Source organism: Triturus cristatus, chromosome 2_1, assembly GCF_964204655.1.
Source record: "Triturus cristatus chromosome 2_1, aTriCri1.1, whole genome shotgun sequence".
NCBI classification, from domain to species: Eukaryota; Metazoa; Chordata; class Amphibia; order Caudata; family Salamandridae; genus Triturus; species Triturus cristatus.
This window is the reverse complement of record NC_140581.1, coordinates 112,621,812-112,642,691: the sequence shown is the minus strand read 5'-3', so window position 1 is coordinate 112,642,691 and position 20,880 is coordinate 112,621,812. Positions and strand designations below refer to the sequence as shown.

At 43.7% G+C, this 20,880-nt stretch overlaps 1 protein-coding gene across 2 annotated transcripts in view; it reads left to right on the top strand.

The window, feature by feature from the left end:
• GALT (galactose-1-phosphate uridylyltransferase) overlaps window positions 1-20,880 on the top strand; it is a 196,012-nt gene that overhangs the window by 88,258 nt on the left and 86,874 nt on the right. For both annotated transcript variants that reach the window (XM_085628382.1, XM_085628391.1), the window contains exons 7-8: window positions 9,915-10,037; window positions 10,319-10,451. In XM_085628382.1, coding sequence (XP_085484508.1) covers window positions 9,915-10,037; window positions 10,319-10,451 — 256 coding nt within the window. The remainder of the gene's footprint in view (window positions 1-9,914; window positions 10,038-10,318; window positions 10,452-20,880) is intronic.

The following is a 20,880-nucleotide window of genomic DNA, read 5'->3' as shown; positions in this document are numbered from 1 at the left end:
GGAAATTCCACTGTGTCCGACACCCCGAGGCAGCAGGTCTCGTGGAACGACATAATCAACTTTTAAAAATCAGATTGTCTAAAATATGTCAGGAAAAAGGTGTGGACTGGATAGTAGCCTTACCAGTTGCGCTATTCTACATGAGAATGGTAGCACACTCTCGAACAGGGCTATCCCCGTATGAAGTGATCTTTGGTAGACCACCGAATATGTGGGGGACGCCTATACCCCGTAAAATAACTGATGTTGACTGTAATATGCTGACAGATTACCTGGCTTCCTTGACGTCTGCACTACAATCTTGTCGTTCACAGGTAGTCGCAGCTTTTCCCGACAACACCGAGGTGAAACCTCATGATGTAATTCCCGGTGATTATGTTCTCATCAGAAATTTTGATCGGAAAACCCAACTGGAGCCAAGGTGGAGGCTTCCTAAGTTGGTCCTGCTGACGACCAGAACAGCTGTGAAGATCGAAGGAAGAAAAGGATGGGTGCATTCCAGCCATATAAAGAAATTTCATGGACTTCCTCCTGACACAAACAGTACTCCCCGTGTGTCTTCCCCCATTGACTCAAAGCTACCTTTGGCTGAGGCCAGTAGCACCGAACTCTATAAACAGAAACTCAGGTCCAGATCCAAGCTGTCGGACGATTTGATTGTTTAAGTCCTCTCCAAGGTGAAGCGGTTGAATCTGTCCCGACATGTATCCCTTAGGTCTGAATCATGTAGAGTCCAGAATCATAATGAAACGACATGCTTATTGTAAATTACTGCGTAACCACTGTATTGTGACTTTATTAATTTTGTTTTCCTTGAGTTTTTTAATAGTTACTGCAAGTATATTGTTGCATATGTATTATCCTGTTTCTAAACGTACTTTCAATATAACTGGTGAACATTCTTTTAGTGACCTACCGCCACATGAGTTGTCCTATAGACTTGCGCTGCGCAATAACACCTTCATTAGTATGTTACATCATTCCCATCAGACTAGTAATGCCACCAATTGTTGGGTGTGTGGCCGACTCCCTCCCTATCAGAATAACAAAGGAGTTCTGCCTTTCTTTCCACATCCGTTCACACACAATGGCTCCTGTGGAGCATGGTTTAGTTTATTAAATTCCATAGACCCAGACACAGCAGTTTATCAACAACATTGGATATGGGGAAATCTGAATCTAGTTTTATTCAAAGTCTGTCACCCTAATAAGGAGGGTCACCCCAGTAGAACAGGAACTGATTTAGAGAATGAAGTGTATAAATTAGGTAATTTTACGCCTAATCTTATGATTTTAAATGTCAAATCCGAAGTTGAACTAATTCTGCCCACTATGTCAGTATTTCCAGTTAAAGGTGAATTATGTGTAAGAAAAGTTGGTTCCATACATATGGGCCATAGCCAATGCATTACTACAATAGAATATAGTGATCAAGGTAAATCTTCATTTAGAGCTTCTCGCCATTCTTACTTCATATGTGGCCAGACGGCATATATGCGTCTGCCTCTAGATTGGGATGGTACCTGTTACATAGCATTCCTTTTGCCACCTGTTTTCCTAGCTCCCCCTGATTATTATCGAAATGTTCATTTAGTACATAAAAGAGAGCGTAGAGATCTCCCAGTTGTCGATTATACTGAGACGGCATGGGACAAGTATGTAGATTTCAATAAAGGTATCTTTCCCTATATAGGTACAATATCAAATAGTAAGCTGATACGTAGACTAACCAAGACTCTTGAAGCTGTAGTAAACGAGACTATAGCCGCCCTAGGCAATCTGACAGAGGAACAATCAGTGATGAGAATTGTTGTTCTCCAGAATCGTCTTGTCCTTGACGTCATCCTGGCCGATAGGGGCGGAGCTTGCAGGGTCATCGGATCCAGCTGCTGCATATTCATACCAGAAAATTCGCCATCTGTATATAAAGCTATAACACGACTTCATAAGATTGTAAGCCAGATACACGAGAATCCAGGCACTTGGACGTGGTCCGGGTGGTTTTGGAATGTGATATCAGCCTGGGGATGGAGAGTTCTATCCTTCCTAGGTATTGGCCTTCTTATGCTCTTCAGTTGTTGTTTATGTCTGCAATGTGGACCAGCGATTTGTGGTCTGTGTGCCACATCATGCATCCCATATCAAAGTTCTCGTTCAAAATGCCGGAAGAAGAAGGAAGAAGAAATGATGCTCCATGAGCAAATCGATGGAATGATGAAGATTGATATCTCTTGAAGGGCAAGAAGGGGACAAGGAGGGAATGTGGAAATGTGGATTTTCCTGATCAGTTATGTCCCCTATCTTGGACCCCAACGGTTCTATATGCATGTTACAAGTACATGTATGTTCCCTCCGGGTCCAGTTTCTAAGACGCAAACATATGTGTGTCTACCGCCGACATGTTCTCTGTCAGATCCGCCATCAATGGGCTGGATATTCGATTCCTAAACATGAAAGGCCACCGACTTTATATGGCTAAGTTACTCCATTTTTACAGTTCAGGCAAGTAGGCCCGATTCTGTCCTCAAAGCCTTTCCCTGCTCTCTGTCTTTGACAGCTTCAGCTTGAGCTCGCATCTGTATCCATGAACTTTGTCCTACTCCCTGTGCAGCTAACGGTGCCTGCCTCGGCCAGTTTTCGCCTGCCTGCCAAGAAGTTGTATTTCACCTTCGAATTATCTATTTTGCTCTTCAGCCGATGCATTCCTGTCTAGTGATTTAGGTAAACATTTCCCTTAGCTCACAAGCAAAGGACTCAGCCTTTCCGTCCTCCTGCAAGTGATTCATAGCCCTGCTGCCATGGAAAGTTTTCTGCCCCTCGCATCTCATATAGACACTTAGACGCTTGTACACGCACACACAGTTAGTATAGAATAGATTCTGTCCGAGAGTCCTTCCTTGTGGATAACATAGTTCTCCAAACATAGGATGGTAGATATGATTTGGGATTAGGTTGACTTGACCCCCCAGACTTCTCGTCTCCACATGTAGAGCTAAATGTCAAGTCCCCTTCACCCCTAGTTGCACGTCTATCACACGTCATGCTGCTGCGCGCGCATCTATGCCAAGTATTATCTTATAGATCCACCTATGTCTGATAATCTTAACCAATCATGTTTCTTTTATTCCTTATTACGCCTAGTTTCGATTACGTACCTATTTTGTCACTTTTCTTATCAAATGTTACGCCTTCTACATTCGTTTCATTGTAATGCACTTATTATAAAAATACATGTCTGTCAATAAAGTATTGTACTTCACTTCCTGAACCCTCGTGGTGACGGAACCTGAAGGCCGCGACTCGAGTCGGCCATTTTGAATGGAATAAAGCCCATTTAGAAAACCTCTTATACCACGGATTCTGCCTCTTGTTATTTTGAGCTATTTACTTTATTTTAAGATTCCGTATGAAATTCAGTCCGGTATTTTTATTTACCACACCTTTCCCCCTCCTGTGCCGGGCGTTTCATTAGTGGGTGGGGTTCATGACGAGATAGTCTCGTCATGGGCACAGCGCAACCGTGCTCCATGACGAGACTATCTCGTCATGGGCACTGAAGAGGTTAAAATGTGTGCAGCCAGGGTAAGATAAGTATCAGTAAACAGTAAACGCTGTGCAGCCTTAACGAAAGAAAAAAAGTTCCACAACTTTTGGGCCTGGTGCCACTGCATCTGCTGCAGCATTCAAATCATGACCCTGTCATGGCCCGATGACTGCACTTGGGACTGTTTGTTAAGTAGAAAAATTTAGCAATAATCTGTGTTTAGTGGGGTCCCTAGAGCTTTTGGCCCCAGTGCCACTGCACCTGCTGCACCATTTAAATCAAGCTCCTTTTAACTGCAAGGTAGCTGCAATTGTGACTGTCTGTTTAGTAGTGAAATATAGCAGTATTAAATGTTTAAAGGAGTTCTGACAACTTTTGGGCCTGGTGCCACTGCAACTGCTGCACCATTCAAATCATGAGCCTAGTTTCTGCAAGATAACTGCATTTGTGATTGCCTGTTTAATAGTAAAATATAGCAATATTTGTTGTTGATAGGAATTCTTTTGGCCCAGTGGCCGCTGCACCATTTCAGTCATAGCTCTATTGCCTGCAAGGTAACTGCACTTGTGACTGCCTGTTTACTAGTAAAATAGAGCAATATTAGGTATTTAGTGGTGTGCCTAGAGCTTTTGGTCCTGGTGTCACTGCACCTGCTGCACCATTGTAATCATGACCATAGTGCCTGCTAGATAACTGCGCTTGTGACTGTCTGTTCAGTTGTAACATTTTGCAATAAACTCTGTTTAGTGGGGTCCCTAGATCTTTTTTGCCCCGGTGCTACTGCACCTACTGCACCATTTAAATGAAGCCCCTTTTAATTGCAATTGTGATTGCCTGTTTAGTAGTAAAATATAGCAATATTAGGTGTTTAGAGGGTAAGATAAAATGTAAACAGTAAACGGTATGCACCGTTAACTAAAAGGAAAAAAAGGTCGAACCACCAATGTGGATGGGAATGAGTATTTAGGCCACGGGAAACAGGTAAAAGAGACATAGAAGGGAGAACAGGTTAGAACCACTAGAAAAGTAGAAAAGTAAACTGGCAAGCATACAGACCAATTAAAAGTGTTGCGGGATGTAAGTTCCTTTTAAGATAAATAAAAAATAATAGATTTCCCAAGTACAGCGCCAGCGCTGTGCAGTCGAAACTTAACAAGCATTGGTAAATGCATTGTTTCACCTGCATGATAAATAATATATATATATTTTTTAATTCGGGTTTAAGTTTGTGAGTATTTGTTGTTTGAAATGCAACCTTAACTGAAAGGATAACCACATTTAGAAAAGGCGGCAACCTCTCAAAACATCATCTATGTGTGTGTTTTAACGAACCAATACCTCTGATTCATGGTATTGGTTCCCCCCGGGAAACAATCATCCAATGACTCTTGTGTTGAGGCACTCGCTGCTAACTACAGTACTGAAAATGAACGACACAGCTGCGCCTCATTAAGGCAGGTGCTGTATAATGAAACATGAAAAGGAGATACCAAATTGAAAGTAATAAAAAGGTTACTACTGCAAATTAAAACGTGTGCACGTATGGCAGGCTTGTTACCTCAAATGACCAACTGCTAAGTGCAATGTCGTGCAGGTTGCCACTAATATTGATGGCGACATATAATGATGAGCCGTGCCTAACGAAAGAAGAAACTGTAACAGAAGTAACAATAATAGTGATTCTAGACTTAACAAATTACTCCAAAGGTTGCCGAAAATATATCCTCGGTGCAGGTTACTAAAATTACCATGGTGGAACTCGCGCCATCTGAACAAAGCTCCGAACCGCCACAAGGAATGTCGGTGCATAGCTGCCTTTTTAAGCTAACATAGGCAATTGATCAATCAAGGAAGTTGAAATAAAAGTAAAAGACCGACCCGCGGGCCGGGGATAAAGAAGATTTGAGTTTAAACGTGAAGAGACATTTAATTAATGAAAACATTTTTTGGATTTTTGAGCAAAAAAACCACATAGTGTGAAATATGACCATGCTGGTCAATGTGAAAATTAGAGTAGTGTTCGGTCATTAACACAAGACTATGCATGCGTAGTTTTTCCAACCTATCAGTGCATGCAACTAGAGAATCCTGTGTAGACCTGAATCTTAGTGATTTGAAACGTACTCTATGCGTGTGTTGCTGTCATTATCATGCATGATTATGAAGGTGCCATAAACATGAAAAAAGGGCTAAAACAAAGTATCTTGCTAAATACCTGCGTTGGTGTCTGGCGACCATATTAAAGTCAGACTGTGTAAGTTCCACAAAGGCGGATGGTGGGAACAGTACTTCGGTGTCTGGAAACTGAAAAGAGAACATGAGGAACAACACAGTAACAAACACTGGTAAATGCAGGAAACAGTATGGTATAGCCAATAAAAGCAGAGGAAAAGTGAGTGGGAACCAATGAAAAGAAAGGAAAGCAAGGGGGCGGGATGTAAGCCTGTTTTAAGATTTATATTGAATACAATAGATTTCTCAAGCACAGCGCAAGCATTGTGCAGGCAAAATCTAACAAGCATTTGCAATGCAAATAGGTCTCGCATTTGTGAGTTAGAGCTATTGACGTCGTAAATGGCAATGTTTTTTACCTACACGTTTTATTTTTGGAGTGAATATATGTAGTGTGCAAAATCCCTTGGAAAGGTCCTGCACTTCGTAATAAATATATTGAAAAAGATGCATAGTGTGGATTGTGTCAACAATTGCTTGGCACGTACCTCATGGGTGAAGTGTCGCCACACAGGCACACCGTGGTGCTTTACTAATGCAAAACTCATTAATAAAAGTAGTGCTTACAGACTAACCAACGCAATCCGGATCGGAGCATGTGAATCCAAATCCCAGCTTCTCTTTCATTTTCTAGACTATTTGACTCACTCTCCAGCTTCTTGGTTATCCCCCAAACACTGGGTACTTTACTCGCATCTATGAGATAATCGACATTAACTAAACAAAATGCCAGAATGCGTGTCAGTTTTCAGTTTTCACAGTGTTTTAGACAGTACTGGTTGCTTAGTTTCATTGCATTAATTTTTGTATTTACTCTTTTACACAGCATCCAAAGTAGGTTACCTAACCCCAAAGCCCCGAATTGTTAAATGACCCATAGAAGGGAGTGTTTTACAGTTGAGCAAATGTGTCCAAATGTAATTTTGGTAGTGCCATGGCATGATCAGCCAATGAGGTACTCGATGAGCAGGTATTTAACTACACGTTCAAAACGTACGGTGTTGTGGCTGTTATTTGTTTGTACACAACCACCTCTCTGAATGTGTTTATTAACACAGAGCTTCATCTACCAGACAGTGCTCACATAGGGGCGACTAAAGCACAGAACAAAATGTATTCATTTATCCTGAGTGTGAAGGCACCCGGAAGGCTAAGGTGCCCGCCCGGAGAGGCTAGGGATCCCAGCGCTTCTACAGACTCTGCCGTGCTCCTCCCCACCAGCAGGGCACAGCTCAGAATCTGCTCCTTAGGTCAGGGGGATGATGTTGGGGCATGCAGGAGTTGCCGGCAGATTTTCAGGTTATTGAAAGTGATTATTCTGACGTGAGGCAATGGAGACTGACTTTGTCTGATTGTCTGCACCAGTCTATTACTCTACCATCCACCGGGCTCACTGTCATGTATCCATTCATCTCTCTTTGTTAGAGGTGCGCAAGCCAATGTATTAATTAACAGGTAGAGCCAGCCGGAGACAAGCCAAGCATATACAAGCCAGTGGGCGAGCCGTGAAAATGATCGGCATGTTAATCATACAGTAAACGTGATGTAAATGTGCGATAATGTCTCTTCAGAATTCATTCAGTGCATTTCTTTTTCGCGTCACCTCCGTACACGATTATAGCACTGAATTGGGAGGAAGTTATTGAAAGTGCTCGTTTTAAGCATGAGTTAAAGCACTGCCGCTCCTCTGGCCCGACAACAATGCCATTTGTGAACTAAGAGGCGTCAGTTGCCATGCATACCCCGAATGTTGCCTAGAGTTTTATTATATGTAGAGTAACATTAAAATCTAGTTCATTAAACACAAGAAGTTTTTGTACGGCATGCATCTTAAACTCGCATATTTCAAGGTGGCAATACTAGAAAACAAAAGTGCCTGCAGGCAAGAAAACACAAACGGGAGTGGGGGGGGGAGGGTGAGGATGAGGGTGAGAAGTCACAGACTGAGGGAGGGGGCGGTGGGGTGGGGAGACGGGGAAGAAAATAGTGTTAGGAGTAAAGGGGCCAATAGCTGTGGAAGAGTACAAATGATGAATGAGGAGGGACTAACAAGCCTCAAACCAATCGGAAGGCAGCATTTAAGACAAAAGCCAATGGGCAGAGAGTGGGTGGAGCTTCCACAAAGCTTTCACACTACAGTATATACTGCCTGTCTCGCAAAGCTAGGCGAGACCTAAAAAGGAGCATACTGTTAAACGTAATAACGCTTTCAGCTGACAAAATAACCTTTTTCTCCAAAAATGTTAATACCAAAAAACTATCTTGGAAATGAAGTAGGAGGAGGGACCAGAACAGCTGCATTTACAGTAAATACCTCCTTTTTGCACTCCTATCGTAATAGGCTCATTGAGTTAGATTTTTTTCTCTCTTGTATTAATCTTTCCTGGTTGTACTGAAACCGTCTCAATTTGCATCATATCAATTCAGTTCAATGAATGTCCACAAGATGGCACTGTGGTGTTGTATTATTTATTTTTGCTTGCTTTTTAACGATGTTTGGAAGTATGTAGAAAACATACATTGAGATGCAACAAATTCCCTGGTGATAAAGCGAGCAAGCACACTTAGTGAACCTTCCTCTAACTGCATAAATATTTTTTGTTTTCCAGTCACACGTGCTCCCCAGGTACAAATCCTAAAGAATATAAATGGGAAACATAATAGTCATGGGCAATGTGTGATAACTTTGACAGAAGTGTAATCATCGGACGTCACCTCACCCTTGTTGTCAGAAGGAAGGGTCTTTTCTTCTGTCAACAGATGTCTGCTGTTGTGTGTGTGTCTGTGTGTGTGTGTGTTCATATAAGGGAGTATTTTGATCATTCACGTAGATCTAAGTATGACTAATCGCCTCTTATTGTTTTTTTGAGTCGTAATAATTAGATCCTGACAGCTAAGCCCTGTACATGTTTAAATTGTGAGTGACTTGATGGTCATAGGCTTAGACCCCGCCCTGTATGCCAACTGAGCCTTTTATCCTTCTGATAATCACTGAGCATCACGTCAAATTTAACGAAAAGAACTGAAAACAAACATTTTCTGCGCAAAGCCCTATCGAAGAGGGTACCGTTAAAGAAAACCTTTTCATACCATACGGTGATCTTCATACATGAGTTTCAAATTGTCCGATAACTTTACTTTTTTAATGCTGGATTAAAAAAAATGTGTTCTCGGTCCTTTTGAACTGTGGTGTGTTGCTATCAGATGTGTAGCTTGGCCAGTGAAATTGGGGGAGGGGAGAGGAGTGCGAGCTTCAGATTTTCCAGCAATCGCACTGGTGCTTAATGTTAAAATACATTTCGTGAAATAACCACCATTTTTGAAGTCTTCCCAAACAAAGAGAGGGAGAGTGCGTGCTTTCCTTTTTATCTGTGTGTGTAAAAAGTCCAGGTGAAATCCGACAGACACTTCACCATATCCGACTGAAGGCACCCGTACCAAACTATTTATCATAAAATACATTTATTAGGGGGTGTAACACCCCAAACACCCCCTGAACATGGACGTCGGTCACCAATATGCCTGGGCTAGCGGAAGTGACATCGCACGCCATTTGACCTTTACTTTGACTCACACACACATGCTTATACATACCAACACATTCACACACTCTCGCGCACATAAACGCACTCTCACCTACAAGCATATATACAACATACATTTAACAGCATTTTTTACTTACCTTAGCTTCCAGATACGGCCATATAGCAGCTAATGAACTTCATTTTTTATTACACTGATAGCGAATAATGTTATTCACTATTTGTATAATAAAAAAATTGACAGAAACCAGACAAGTAAAGCTCCAACCAGTGTCCATCAGGAAGAGCTGCCCCTGTGTTCCAGAGACTGTTTTTGCCACCCCTGAGGCCAGGTTTCACAAAAGCAGTGCCAGCTTCGACCCTTGGCGACCCCTAAATGATGTCCATGCCCTTGAAGCGACGCCTCTGTGTGTTATCTGAATATTCCGGCACTCCGCTGGCCCCACATGTTCTTCGTGGCTACCTCGGAGCCATGGTAAGCCTGTAGCATGGGCCAGTCTCAGTCCATCCTTTCTGAAAAGGCAGAAAGTGTCTGTAATACCGTGATTGTTCTGAGGATAAAGTTTGCAAACTCTTACATTTCTTCCTTCATTTAGATATGGGCTAGTAATTTTTTGCCGAATGAAGCCCGGGTGGAGGATCGGACCCAGATGGAGTATCTTAAGAAGCACCAGGTGCCCATGCTGGTGGAGTACGGAAAGCTGGAAGCCGCTCAGAAGGTCAGTTACTGAAATATAGCGCTTTGAAGCCAACATTCTATTTTGGCAACTGCATGTTAATCGTTTCTGGGATGCAACTGATAAGTTAGATATGGGAAACAAACAATCTTCTAGCTATCTCCCTGAAATGCATGAAAAACTAGTGATGGTGCCCAGAAGAATGTGTTAGTTTCAGTATGTCATACAGTTATAGAGTTTCTCCTCATGTCAGCCCTGACTTAGCCCCACTTTTGTGTATTTCTGCACCTGTCTCCTTTCAATCTTGACTTCCTTTTTTCCAGGATCGCATCGTTGTTGAAAACGAAGACTGGCTGGTGGTTGTCCCTTATTGGGCAGTTTGGCCCTTCCAGACTCTCTTGCTGCCTCGTCGCCATGTGTTACGGCTTCAGGATCTCAGCGACAAGGAGCGAGACAGTAAGGTTATCGCATGTTATTGTGCTCTGGTTCTGTTATCATGCCTTATAAGTTGCTTAGAGCAGATGGCAGGTCTGCACCAACCAGGCGTTTCTGACTGCCAGCATGTTTGTGTTTGAAGAAGTTCAGAAAGGAGCATTTTAGATTAAATGTCTACTGATCCACTTGGTAGGTTGCAAGAAGATTATAAATGCATACCTGCATAGATGGTGCAGTCATATTTGAGTGTTGAAGTCACAGCTCAAATAATCACTGGCTAGCGCCATTTGTGACGCATACCAGTAAACTACCTTTTCTATCTTTTCATTCCTGAAATATGGACCCCTGTAATGCTAGATCAAATTATCTCCACAAAATATGTTTGACTGTATCAAATAGAAAACATGGCAGTGACAACTCTTCAACCCTTCGCTGCTAGGCCTCCCCCCCCCCCCCCCCCCCCCCTTGCAAGCCTTTTTTGGCTATTTGGGGTAGTATGCGCGTAGACCCCTGTAACTTTTTGTCCACATACGGCATCTACATTCAATTTGCGTCCTTTTCTTTCAACATCCTGAGGTGGTAAAGGTACCCTCGGTTTGTGGAGATTCTTGGAGGGACTGAGAAATTAGCCAAAATACAGCTACATTTTGGGGGAAAAATGGGGAAAAATTCACCATCCTCCTAGCTTTCAGGAACAAGCAGACTTTTGTCAGAAAACCAACATTTTCTACACAGTTTTGGCATTTTACAGGGACATAGCCTATTTTTCCTATTTTTTGTGCTTTCAACTGCCTTCCAGTTAGTGGTAGAAATGGGTGTATAACCAATAATTGATCCCAAAAAGCTATACATTTCTGAAAAGTAGACACAATTCTGAATTCAGCAAGGTGTTATTTGTGTAGATCCCCGGAGGTCAGCGTCAGCACAAGTTGTGCTTAGCCCACAGAAGAGGCTACGCGCTCACGGCGGCAACGCAGCAGCCTGAACCCGGTACTGCAATAAGGTAACATTAACCTTGAGGTACTTTTAGACCTCGTGTTTACGAAGTAACCCTGTAAACTCTTCTTCAGAACTGGGTATAACCAGTTCTCACAACCACTAGGTCCTGAAGAAAGCCCAACGACCCCCTTCTGGGGCACTGGAAGGGCAGAAACATGTCGACCTTTTTTGATCTGGACACTAACAAGTGCAATGGCTACATAATTTGACCTACTGCACGACTTTTCTCACTTTTTTAGAAGTCTCCTCACACACCGGACAGAATAAATATCAATTTTGGGGCAGTGAGAGAAAGACATTTTTAACGTCACAATAACACCTTTGCACGACCATTTCTGATCACTACTGAAAAATCAGTGGTTCCCTCCAGGTGGAGGAAGCATTACACAAAAAAGAGACCCAATGAAAATGCTGACACGTATAAATAAGGCGGAGAATCAAGATAAACCGCCACACCACCAATAATACGTGATTGAGGGTTCTCAAAACACCTACTTAAGGTACTGACGGATAGAACGTTTCGGAACCCCTTTTTTTCAGTTACAAGTGATCCATTCCCTTTGATTATGAGTATACGATAGGAAGCAGAATGGATGACAGCTTCATCTAGCCCCCCCCTCTTTTGATTACAAAATATTTGTGTAGATCCTTCAAAGTATTCCTATAGAATCTAACAGTTGAAATAAAAAAATATTGAAATTTAGTTTAAAAAAACAGCCATATGTGCCAACGGTTTCACCTGTAACTTTTTATGTATGGCAGATTTTTTGAAGCAATATACTGTTACGTCTGCTGGACCCTTCTGGGTGGGATGATATATAGGACTTGTAGGTTCACCAAGAACCCGAGGTACCCAAAGCCAATAACTGAGCTGTTGGATGTATGATGTAACAACGCGTACCATTACAACGCGGTATGTTACATCGCGATTTTAACAACGCAAGTCGTTACATCGTTGGAGGGCACTGGACATAGGAATAGTGTGAATTACTATTCCAACTCCAGTCTACGTACAGTAGGGAAGGTGTTGGAAAGTAATTCACACTATTCCTTATCCTACAGCGCCCTCCAGTGCAAGTCGGTGTAACGACTTGTGTTGTTAAAACCACGATGTAACCATACCGCGTTGTAATGGTTGCGTGGTAAAGGATGTTTCCCGAGCTGTTCCTTGAGAGATAACAAAGTACCAGAAGTGCTGCTGGCGTGGGGAGTTATGATTAATGAGATAGCCACACACACCGCACAATCCACACAGGCAGGTTCAGAGCCGCCGCATTCTGCGGGGGGGACGGCCCCAGATTCTAGGGAACAGACGCAAGGGGACCCTGTATAGGCGATACGACACATGGACCTCGAGTTACCCAGACCTGGCAGGATGGGGGGGGGGGGGGGAGGGGTAGAGGGGAGTGAAGGGATGAGAAGCGACGGGAAGGGGTTCAGGGAGGGGTAGTTGGGGAGGGGGGAGATGAGTTGCAGTTACGTTTTGATGTTTATAACACTGAATAAGAACAATGACGAAAAGTGACCGGGAGGACTCCTCCACTGATAAGACTGGTGGTCTAATTCCTGATTTGTATTATCACAAAAAAGGCAGAGGCGGAAACGGTTGCTGTTGATTGTTGTACATTGTTTGCTGTTCTGGAGGAACACCTAATACATTTTTTTTTTAAAAACTGAGCTGTTCCTTGCAATGGCTTTTCGCTGTGTACCGGGTATATAGCAATCCATTTTGTAAAATATAAAGAGTGAAAAATAGGTATCAAGGACACCTATGTATTTCTGAAATGGGAACCAAATATAGAGTTTAGAAGTAGTGGTTATTTGCACATCTCCAAAATTGTGGGTACCCATACTAGCATGTGAATTAGAGGACATTTTTCAAAGTGACTTCTTTTTTTACACATTGTCTTTCATTTGGAAGGCAACAAAGCATAGAAAGTCAATTGGTAATTACACTTGCTCTACAATTCTGTGTTCCCTTAAGTCTACCAATGAAAACGCAAAATGGGCACATCAATTTTTCCAATGGAAAACAGACCTTTTTTTCACAATGTGCCAGGCTGTGGATTTTGGACCTTAGCTCAGCCGACACCTAGGAAAACCTAGCAAACCTGTACATTTTTTAAAACTAGACATCCAGGGAAATCCAGGTTGGGGTGACTTGTGTGGCTCTCACCAGGTTCTGTTATCCAGAATCCCTGGCAAACCTCAAACTTCGCTACAAAAAACATATTTTCCTCACATTTATGTGATGGAAAGTTCTAGAATCTGCAGGGTGCCACAAACTTCCACTCATCCAGCATTTCCCCAAGTGTGCCGATACAAATGGTCCCTCACTTGTGAAGGTGTGCCTGGAGCCCGTGACATGTAAAGCCCTCAAATGTACTGTGGACAATTCAAAATTATCTGGTTTTGTGAGGGAGTCAACGGCATTTTTGCTAAATTAGCTAAATTTGTGGTTCGCAAGGGGATTCTTTGTAGGAAAATTTTGGGAGATCCATGCAAACCACACCTCCCTGGACTCCCCTGGGTGTCTAGTTTTCAGAAATGTCTGGGTTTGGTAGGTTTCCCTAGATGGCCGCCGAGCCCGGGACACAAAAGTGAGGTACCATTTTTATTGGGAGACCTGGGGGAATGCTGGGTGGTAGGAAATTTGCAGCGACCTGGTGATCCCACAACTTTTCCACACACAAAATCTGATTTAATTTTTTGTAACCTAAATTTGAAGTTTGGATGGGATTCTGGATAGGAAATTTTTGGGAGATCCACGCAAGCCGCACCACCCTGGAATCCCCTGGGTGTCTAATTTTCAGAAATGTCTGGGTTTTGGTAGGGTTCCCTATATGGCGTCTGAGCCTGGGACCAAAAATGCAGGTGACTCCCTTGCAAAACAAGGCAGTTTTGCGATCGATAATTTTGAAGTCTCTACAGTACATTCTGGGCTATCTTCCTGTCGCAGGCGCTAATCCTACCCGCAAAAGTGAGGTTCCATTTTTATCGGGAGAATGCTGGGTGGGTGGAAATTTGTAGCGGACGTTGGTCCCACATTTTTTTTTTTTATATTTTTAGTTAAATTTGAGGTTTGCAGGGGATTCAAGGTAGGAAAACGTTGGGGATCCACTCAATCACACCTCATGGACACCCCAGGTTGTCTAGTTCCCAGAAATGTTTGGGTTTGGTAGGTTGCCTTAGATGGCCCCCAAGCCCAGGCTGAAAAACTCAGGTGACCCCTTTGCAAAACCAGGCCGTTTTATGCCAGATAGCAGGGCACCTGTGTTTTTGGTCCTAGGCTTGGCAGCCACATAGGGAAACCTACCAAACCAAGACATATCTGAAAACTGGACACCCGGGGGAGTCCAGGGAGGTCTGGCTTGTGTGACTCTTTATACGTTTTTAAGTTGAATTGCTTTGGGCACCCAGAGAAGTGAAGTATCATTTTGTTCGATAGACTGAGGGGAACGCTGGGTGTTTAGAAATTTGTACTGTTGCGGTGATCCTTCATCTTCCCCCACACAGGAGTGTCAGGAAAATATGACATCACCAGTCCACGCACAACCAGGCGTGGCTGGTGTGCTGGCGGGGTGGGCGGGGTGGGCGGGGGAGGTGGGGCGAGGTGGGGCGGGCATAGGTGTCTTGGGTGGGGGAAAAAAATACCTTACTTGCAGCTGGCCGCGTCATGGTCTTCTCCTTTCTTCTACAGGCGGCACAAGCTTCCAGAATGCAATGCCGCCAATCATGAGGCTGCTCTCATGCATGAGAGCAGCTTCAGGATTGGCCTGAGAACTCTCGATTGGCTCTCCAGGACAGGCTGTAAGTCTGTGCCTGGTCTCTCCAACCCAGCTGCACAGCTGGGTTGGAGAGAGCTTTCACTGCGCATGACGGTTTGGCCGGCCGGCCAAACCGCCATGCGCAGTGAAAGCTCTCTCCACGCGCAGTGAAGGGAGTGCATCTACCACTCCCCAAGTCATCCACCCCCCATGGCCCCGCCCCCCAAGAGTGGCCAAGAAAGAAAAAATAAAACAAATGTTTATCATTGTTTTATTTTTCCTTTCCTGCCTTTTTTGGGGAGGCGACGCTCCTCTGCCATAGCAGAGAAGCCCCCGCTGAGCACACGGCCAGCCAAGCGCCATGTGCGCACACGGCCAGCCAAGCGCCATCCACACACACCGCCTGCCAAGCACCAGCCCTGCACACCATCAGCCAAGCACCAGCCATGCACACCATCAGCCAAGCACCAGCCATGCACACCATCAGCCAAGCACCAGCCATGCACACCATCAGCCAAGCACCAGCCATGCACACCATCAGCCAAGCACCAGTCCACGTACACTGCCAACCAAGCGCAAGTCCAAGCACACCACCAAGCAAACACCAGTCTACACATACTGCCTCCAGGCACTAGTCCACACACACACACACCACCAGCCAAGTGCAAGTCCTTACACAGAGCCAGCAAAATACCAGTACACACATAGCCAGCCAAACACCAGTACATGCAGACTTCTGCAGAACTCCAGTTCTCACACACAAACGTTCCCTCGTATCTAGTGTTTTTCAGACCCCCTTGGGGGTCAGATGAGCCTAAAATTATTGCTGATCTGCTCCCAAAGCGTGTGCTGCAGCACAGTGCAAAAGATCAGTTTTCAAACATCCATGTACCGTGTGGTGCCTGGCACACGGTGCATAGATGTTTGGGGAGGTATCACATGTGCTCCTCCCCCCCCCCCCTCCAGGCCTATAGTGGAGGCCCACGGGGAACAGGGGCCCTGCTAGGGGCTCTCAAATTCCAATTCCGTGTGCTCTTACATACTGATTTGGACCGCCATGCAAAAGCACCGCCATGCAAAAGCAGAGGGGAGAGGGCCATCGTAATTCTACGGCTGTGCCTCCTCAGGCACCGCCCCATTGTAGGGATTGCAGTGCGGTCTGACTGCTGCTCTGATGGACTCCTTGAGCCTGTTGGAAGCGTTGGTAACTCTGTCCATCCACTGCGGTCCAACCGACCACATCGTAATGCGGCAGTCGGAGCGCTAATTATCCAAATTACATTAAGGCAGTGTTTAATGCTGTCACCCATTTGGATGGTGAGGTCCTGATGTTTGCTTTTAAATTTAATAACATCACTGTTTTCAACTGCACTTTGGTGTATCATCCACCCGGTCCAAGAAACCGATTTATTGTATCTGTTCAGACCTTTATGGAGTCCAGTATGGAGTTTCCTAACTTCACTCTACTGGGGGACTTGAATTTTTATTTGGAGCTTGAAGAAAACATGGAAACTGAGCATTTTGTCCACTGCCTTTGCAGTTTCGACCTTAGTTAATTAATCAACCTACCCATAAGGCTAATCATATTGTGTATGGGATATTTACAAACAATCCTGCATTAAGTTTTGACAAAGCTCTGCCTCTGATATGCTCGGGATCATAGAGCAGTATTTTTGAAACTTGCGGTTCCAGCCAATAACTCATGCTCTCTTAATTCTTCTAAGTCTGTTAAGTTCTGCCCATGCCATAAAATGGATAGTTCTGAGCTTGAAAGTGTATTAAAAAATCACATCCCAGTACTAGCTACTAATCTAGAAGCTGCCCCCACTAAATTTACTAATTGGATAAACTCTGCAGTTATTCGATGAGCCCCAGAAAAAACTATGAATAATCCTAGGAAAAGCCCATCTGCTCACAGGCACACCCCTGAGCCAACAAAACTTAACTAAAAATCCAGGGCCGAAGAACAGAGATGGAAGAGAGATCACAATCTTAATGGCAAAAATAAATGCAAATAATTATTAGCGAGTATAAAGCGCTAATTATTTCAGAAAAAAACAAATGCAACACAGAAAAAATCAACACCGCCATAAATTCTACAAGAGAACCTTATAAGACGGTTACCACTATCTCAAATTGCAACAATAGTAACATATTTGCCCCCATTACCTTCTGTAATAAGTTGGCAGAGTTTTTCCTAATAAAAATAGCGTTTATGAGGAATTTTCCTACAGTGAGGGTTTCAACTCTGCAGTGGATCCTTTTTGCTCTTTTATATTTCCTTCAGGGCTGCACGATAATGCTGATTGTGTCCTAAGTATTCTTGATAGCGTCACTCCTTTTACTGAAGACACAGTAATAAGGCTTCTGGAGACCACTAAGCCAGGTTCTCCTTTGGGTCCTTGCCCGCCCTACACGTTGCAAATGGTCTCCAGCAGCTTACAAACTCCTGAACAATTTTCTGGCTTCAGGCCAATTTCCAGCAGCCTAGAAAAAGGTGTTGTGCTTCCTCTTTTAAAAACAAAAACAACCCTCCCTTGATCCAGGTGACACTAAAAATGACTGCCCCATTTCGCACCTACTGTTGCACATGTAAATATTGGAAAAGGGTGTTAATAAGGATGCAATGACCTTTCTAGATGCCAACAATCTGTGGATCCATTTCAGTATGGCTTCAGACCTCAGAATTGCACATAATCCGCCTTAGTCGCGACTCGTGCGGAGATTCAAATACTGGTAGACAAGGGAGGGAGGGCTGTGCTGATTCTTCTTGATCTCTCTCGGGCACCTTTGATACGGTGAATCATTCTTTGCTTATCAGCCGGGATTTGAGGCTCAGCCCCTCACCATTCTTTGTTTCTTTCCATCCAAAAAAGAACAGATGGTTGTCTTTTGGTATTTTACTTTTAATCCATGTTCTCTTCCCTGTGGGGTGCCTCAGAGATTATCTTTAAGCGCCATGCTTTTCCACCTCTGTCACCCCCTTGGCAAAACTTAATCGGTCCAATGGTTTTTTTTGCGGTCTCTTAAGCGGACGACACAAATGTGTTAATTTCATCTGACGTCAACGAGGTCGCCAACATGTTTAAAAATATCGTGTAATTTGGATGCAGGAAACCTGCCTTAAGTTGAATTCTGAGAACACAGAGGTGCTTCTTTTCGGAAATAACGTTTCGTTCTGGAACTTGTCGTGGTGATTCTCCAGTTTTGGCTCTCTTTGGTATCCAGCTCGGAAAGTGAAGAATTTTGGGGTTATATTTGATGGACAACTCTGTTTTTTGAGCAAATTAATCATGTTACATCTTCCTTCTTTTACTTACTTAGGGTCTTGAAAAAAGTGTTTCCTTAAATCCCTCTACATTTGCAATAAATGGTCTTTGTGGCCCTTGTCCTTTCCAAAATTGACTATTGCAATGCGTTATATATATAGGAATTCAGAATCGCTTGCAATTGAGGCTCTAATCCTTGAAAAATGCGGCAGTTCGTCTGCTTCTAAAAGTTTCCAAATGTAGTTCCATTTCACAGAGCATTCTTGGCCTTCATTGGCAACCTGTCTGTGAGAGGATCAAATTTAAAGCGTTGTGTATGGTCCACAAGGGACTTTACAAAACTGGCCCTCTCTAATTTCTGAAAATTTCTTTAGACATGTCGCCTGTTGTAATCTCAGATCAGTTGTGGCTAAATTAGTGGCTATTCCAAGATTAAACATAACTAGATGGGGAGGCAGAAGCATCTCTTTCTCGGCATGTAAGCATTGGAACACCATGCCTCTCTCTTTGAGCGATACCAAAGGGGATGATGGACGGAGCGCTTAAGCAAATCAAACACTCACTCCCAGTCAACTGATCTGGGTTTAATCCATCATCATTCTTTAGCTCACTCCACCACCCTAGTTCAGACATGGCCATATGCAAATCAGTCTGACCCTGTGCCTCATGGGAGCAGTCCAAGCCCTAAGTTGGCAGGGTATTCCCAGACGTGGGTTCCTTGCTCCCTTTGCCACTGGATTCAAGATAGCCTGGCTGATGAGGGTTATGAACCCGAAACCGGTCCCAGGATGCTTGTTTCCGGTCCAGGGAAGACATGGCTTGGCAGTTCAGGCTGGACTGTTCCCATGAGGCACAGGGTCAGACTGATTTGCATATGGCCATGTCTGAACTGGGGTGGTGGACTGAGCTAAAGAATGATGATGGATTAAACCCATATCAGTTGACTGGGGGTGAGTGTTTGATTTGCTCAAACGCTCGGTCCATCATCCCCTTGGGTATCGCTTTGTTTGCCCTAAGTTGGCAGGGTATGCCCAGACATGGGTCTCTTGCTCACTTTGCCACTGGATTCAAGATAGCCTGGCTGATGAGGGTTATGAACCCGAAAACGGTCCCAGGATGCTTGTTTCCCGCATAGGGAAGACATGGCTTGGCAGTTCAAGCTGGACTGTTCCCATGAGGCACAGAGTCGGACTGATTTGCATATGGCCATGTCTGAACTGGGGTGGTGGCGTGAGCTAAAGAATGATGATGGATTAAACCCAGATCAGTTGAGTGTTTGAGTTGCTCAAACGTTCCGTCCATCATCCCCTCTGGTATCGCTTTCTCTCTTTGAGACCACAACCAAACTGGATACATTTTAGGAAAATGCTAAAGACTTGGTTTTTCTCCTCCCTTTACCAAGTTGACGTCTCATTGTTTTCTCAAGGGATGCTTGCGCCAAGAGACCTCGGCATTAACGCGCTTTATAAAACCTTTACTTACCTAAACAAGAATCTTGATTTCAGCAATAAATAGCGAGGTGGGTCTATAGGTAGAGCAAAAAGTCTGGGGCGTGTTGTGTTTTGGTATCCCTACAAAAGTAGCCTTGCTCAGATTCCTGGATATTCTCCTCCTTTGGGCATCCTCTTTAAACCTGTTCAGGTGATGAGGGTCCACTGCTGAGGTGAACTGCTCCGTCTGGACCCCATTTGGGCCTAGCGCATTACTGGGTTGTATCTATGATATGGTGATTTTTTTTTTTAATTTTAATTTTTTTTTTTATGTGGCTTGCTCATCAAGCTATGTTAGTCCATGTGAATGTTTCTGCAGGTGGCATAACAATATAATTTCATGCCCAAATAGGTTGGTCCAAATCTTTTAAGTATTTGTAAACCAAATGAAGTCCCTAGTAAAATGGTACTTAAGGTACCCAGGGCCTGTAAATTAAATGCTACTAGTGGGCCTTCAGCACTTATTGTGCCACGCACTTAAGTAGTCCTTTAAACATGCCTCAGGCCTGCCATTGCAGTCTGTATGTGCAGTTTTAAACTGACATTTCGACCTGGCAAAATAAACCTTTAAAAAAAGTGTGTTATAGTGTACCCATGTACTATAGGCTCATAATCAAACAATAAGCATTCATAAACATAGGAAATCATTTTCAACAGAATTCGGCGTGCTGCGAGCTCTGCCAATTGCTCGTGTAATCATTCATTAATAGCTGAACCACAAAACTGGACCAGACCCAACGTGCACAGCTGTTTGGCCCACAGGCTGCCAGTGTTAACGGTCTCACATTCCGCAGTTAATTTTGAACAAACTCTTCATAAAAGAAGAAATTGATAGTTGACAACATTTTGAGTGATTTATTCTAGGACATGAATATTGATTCTCTCAGTTAATATACAAATGTTGCTCAACAAAAGTAGAATTTAT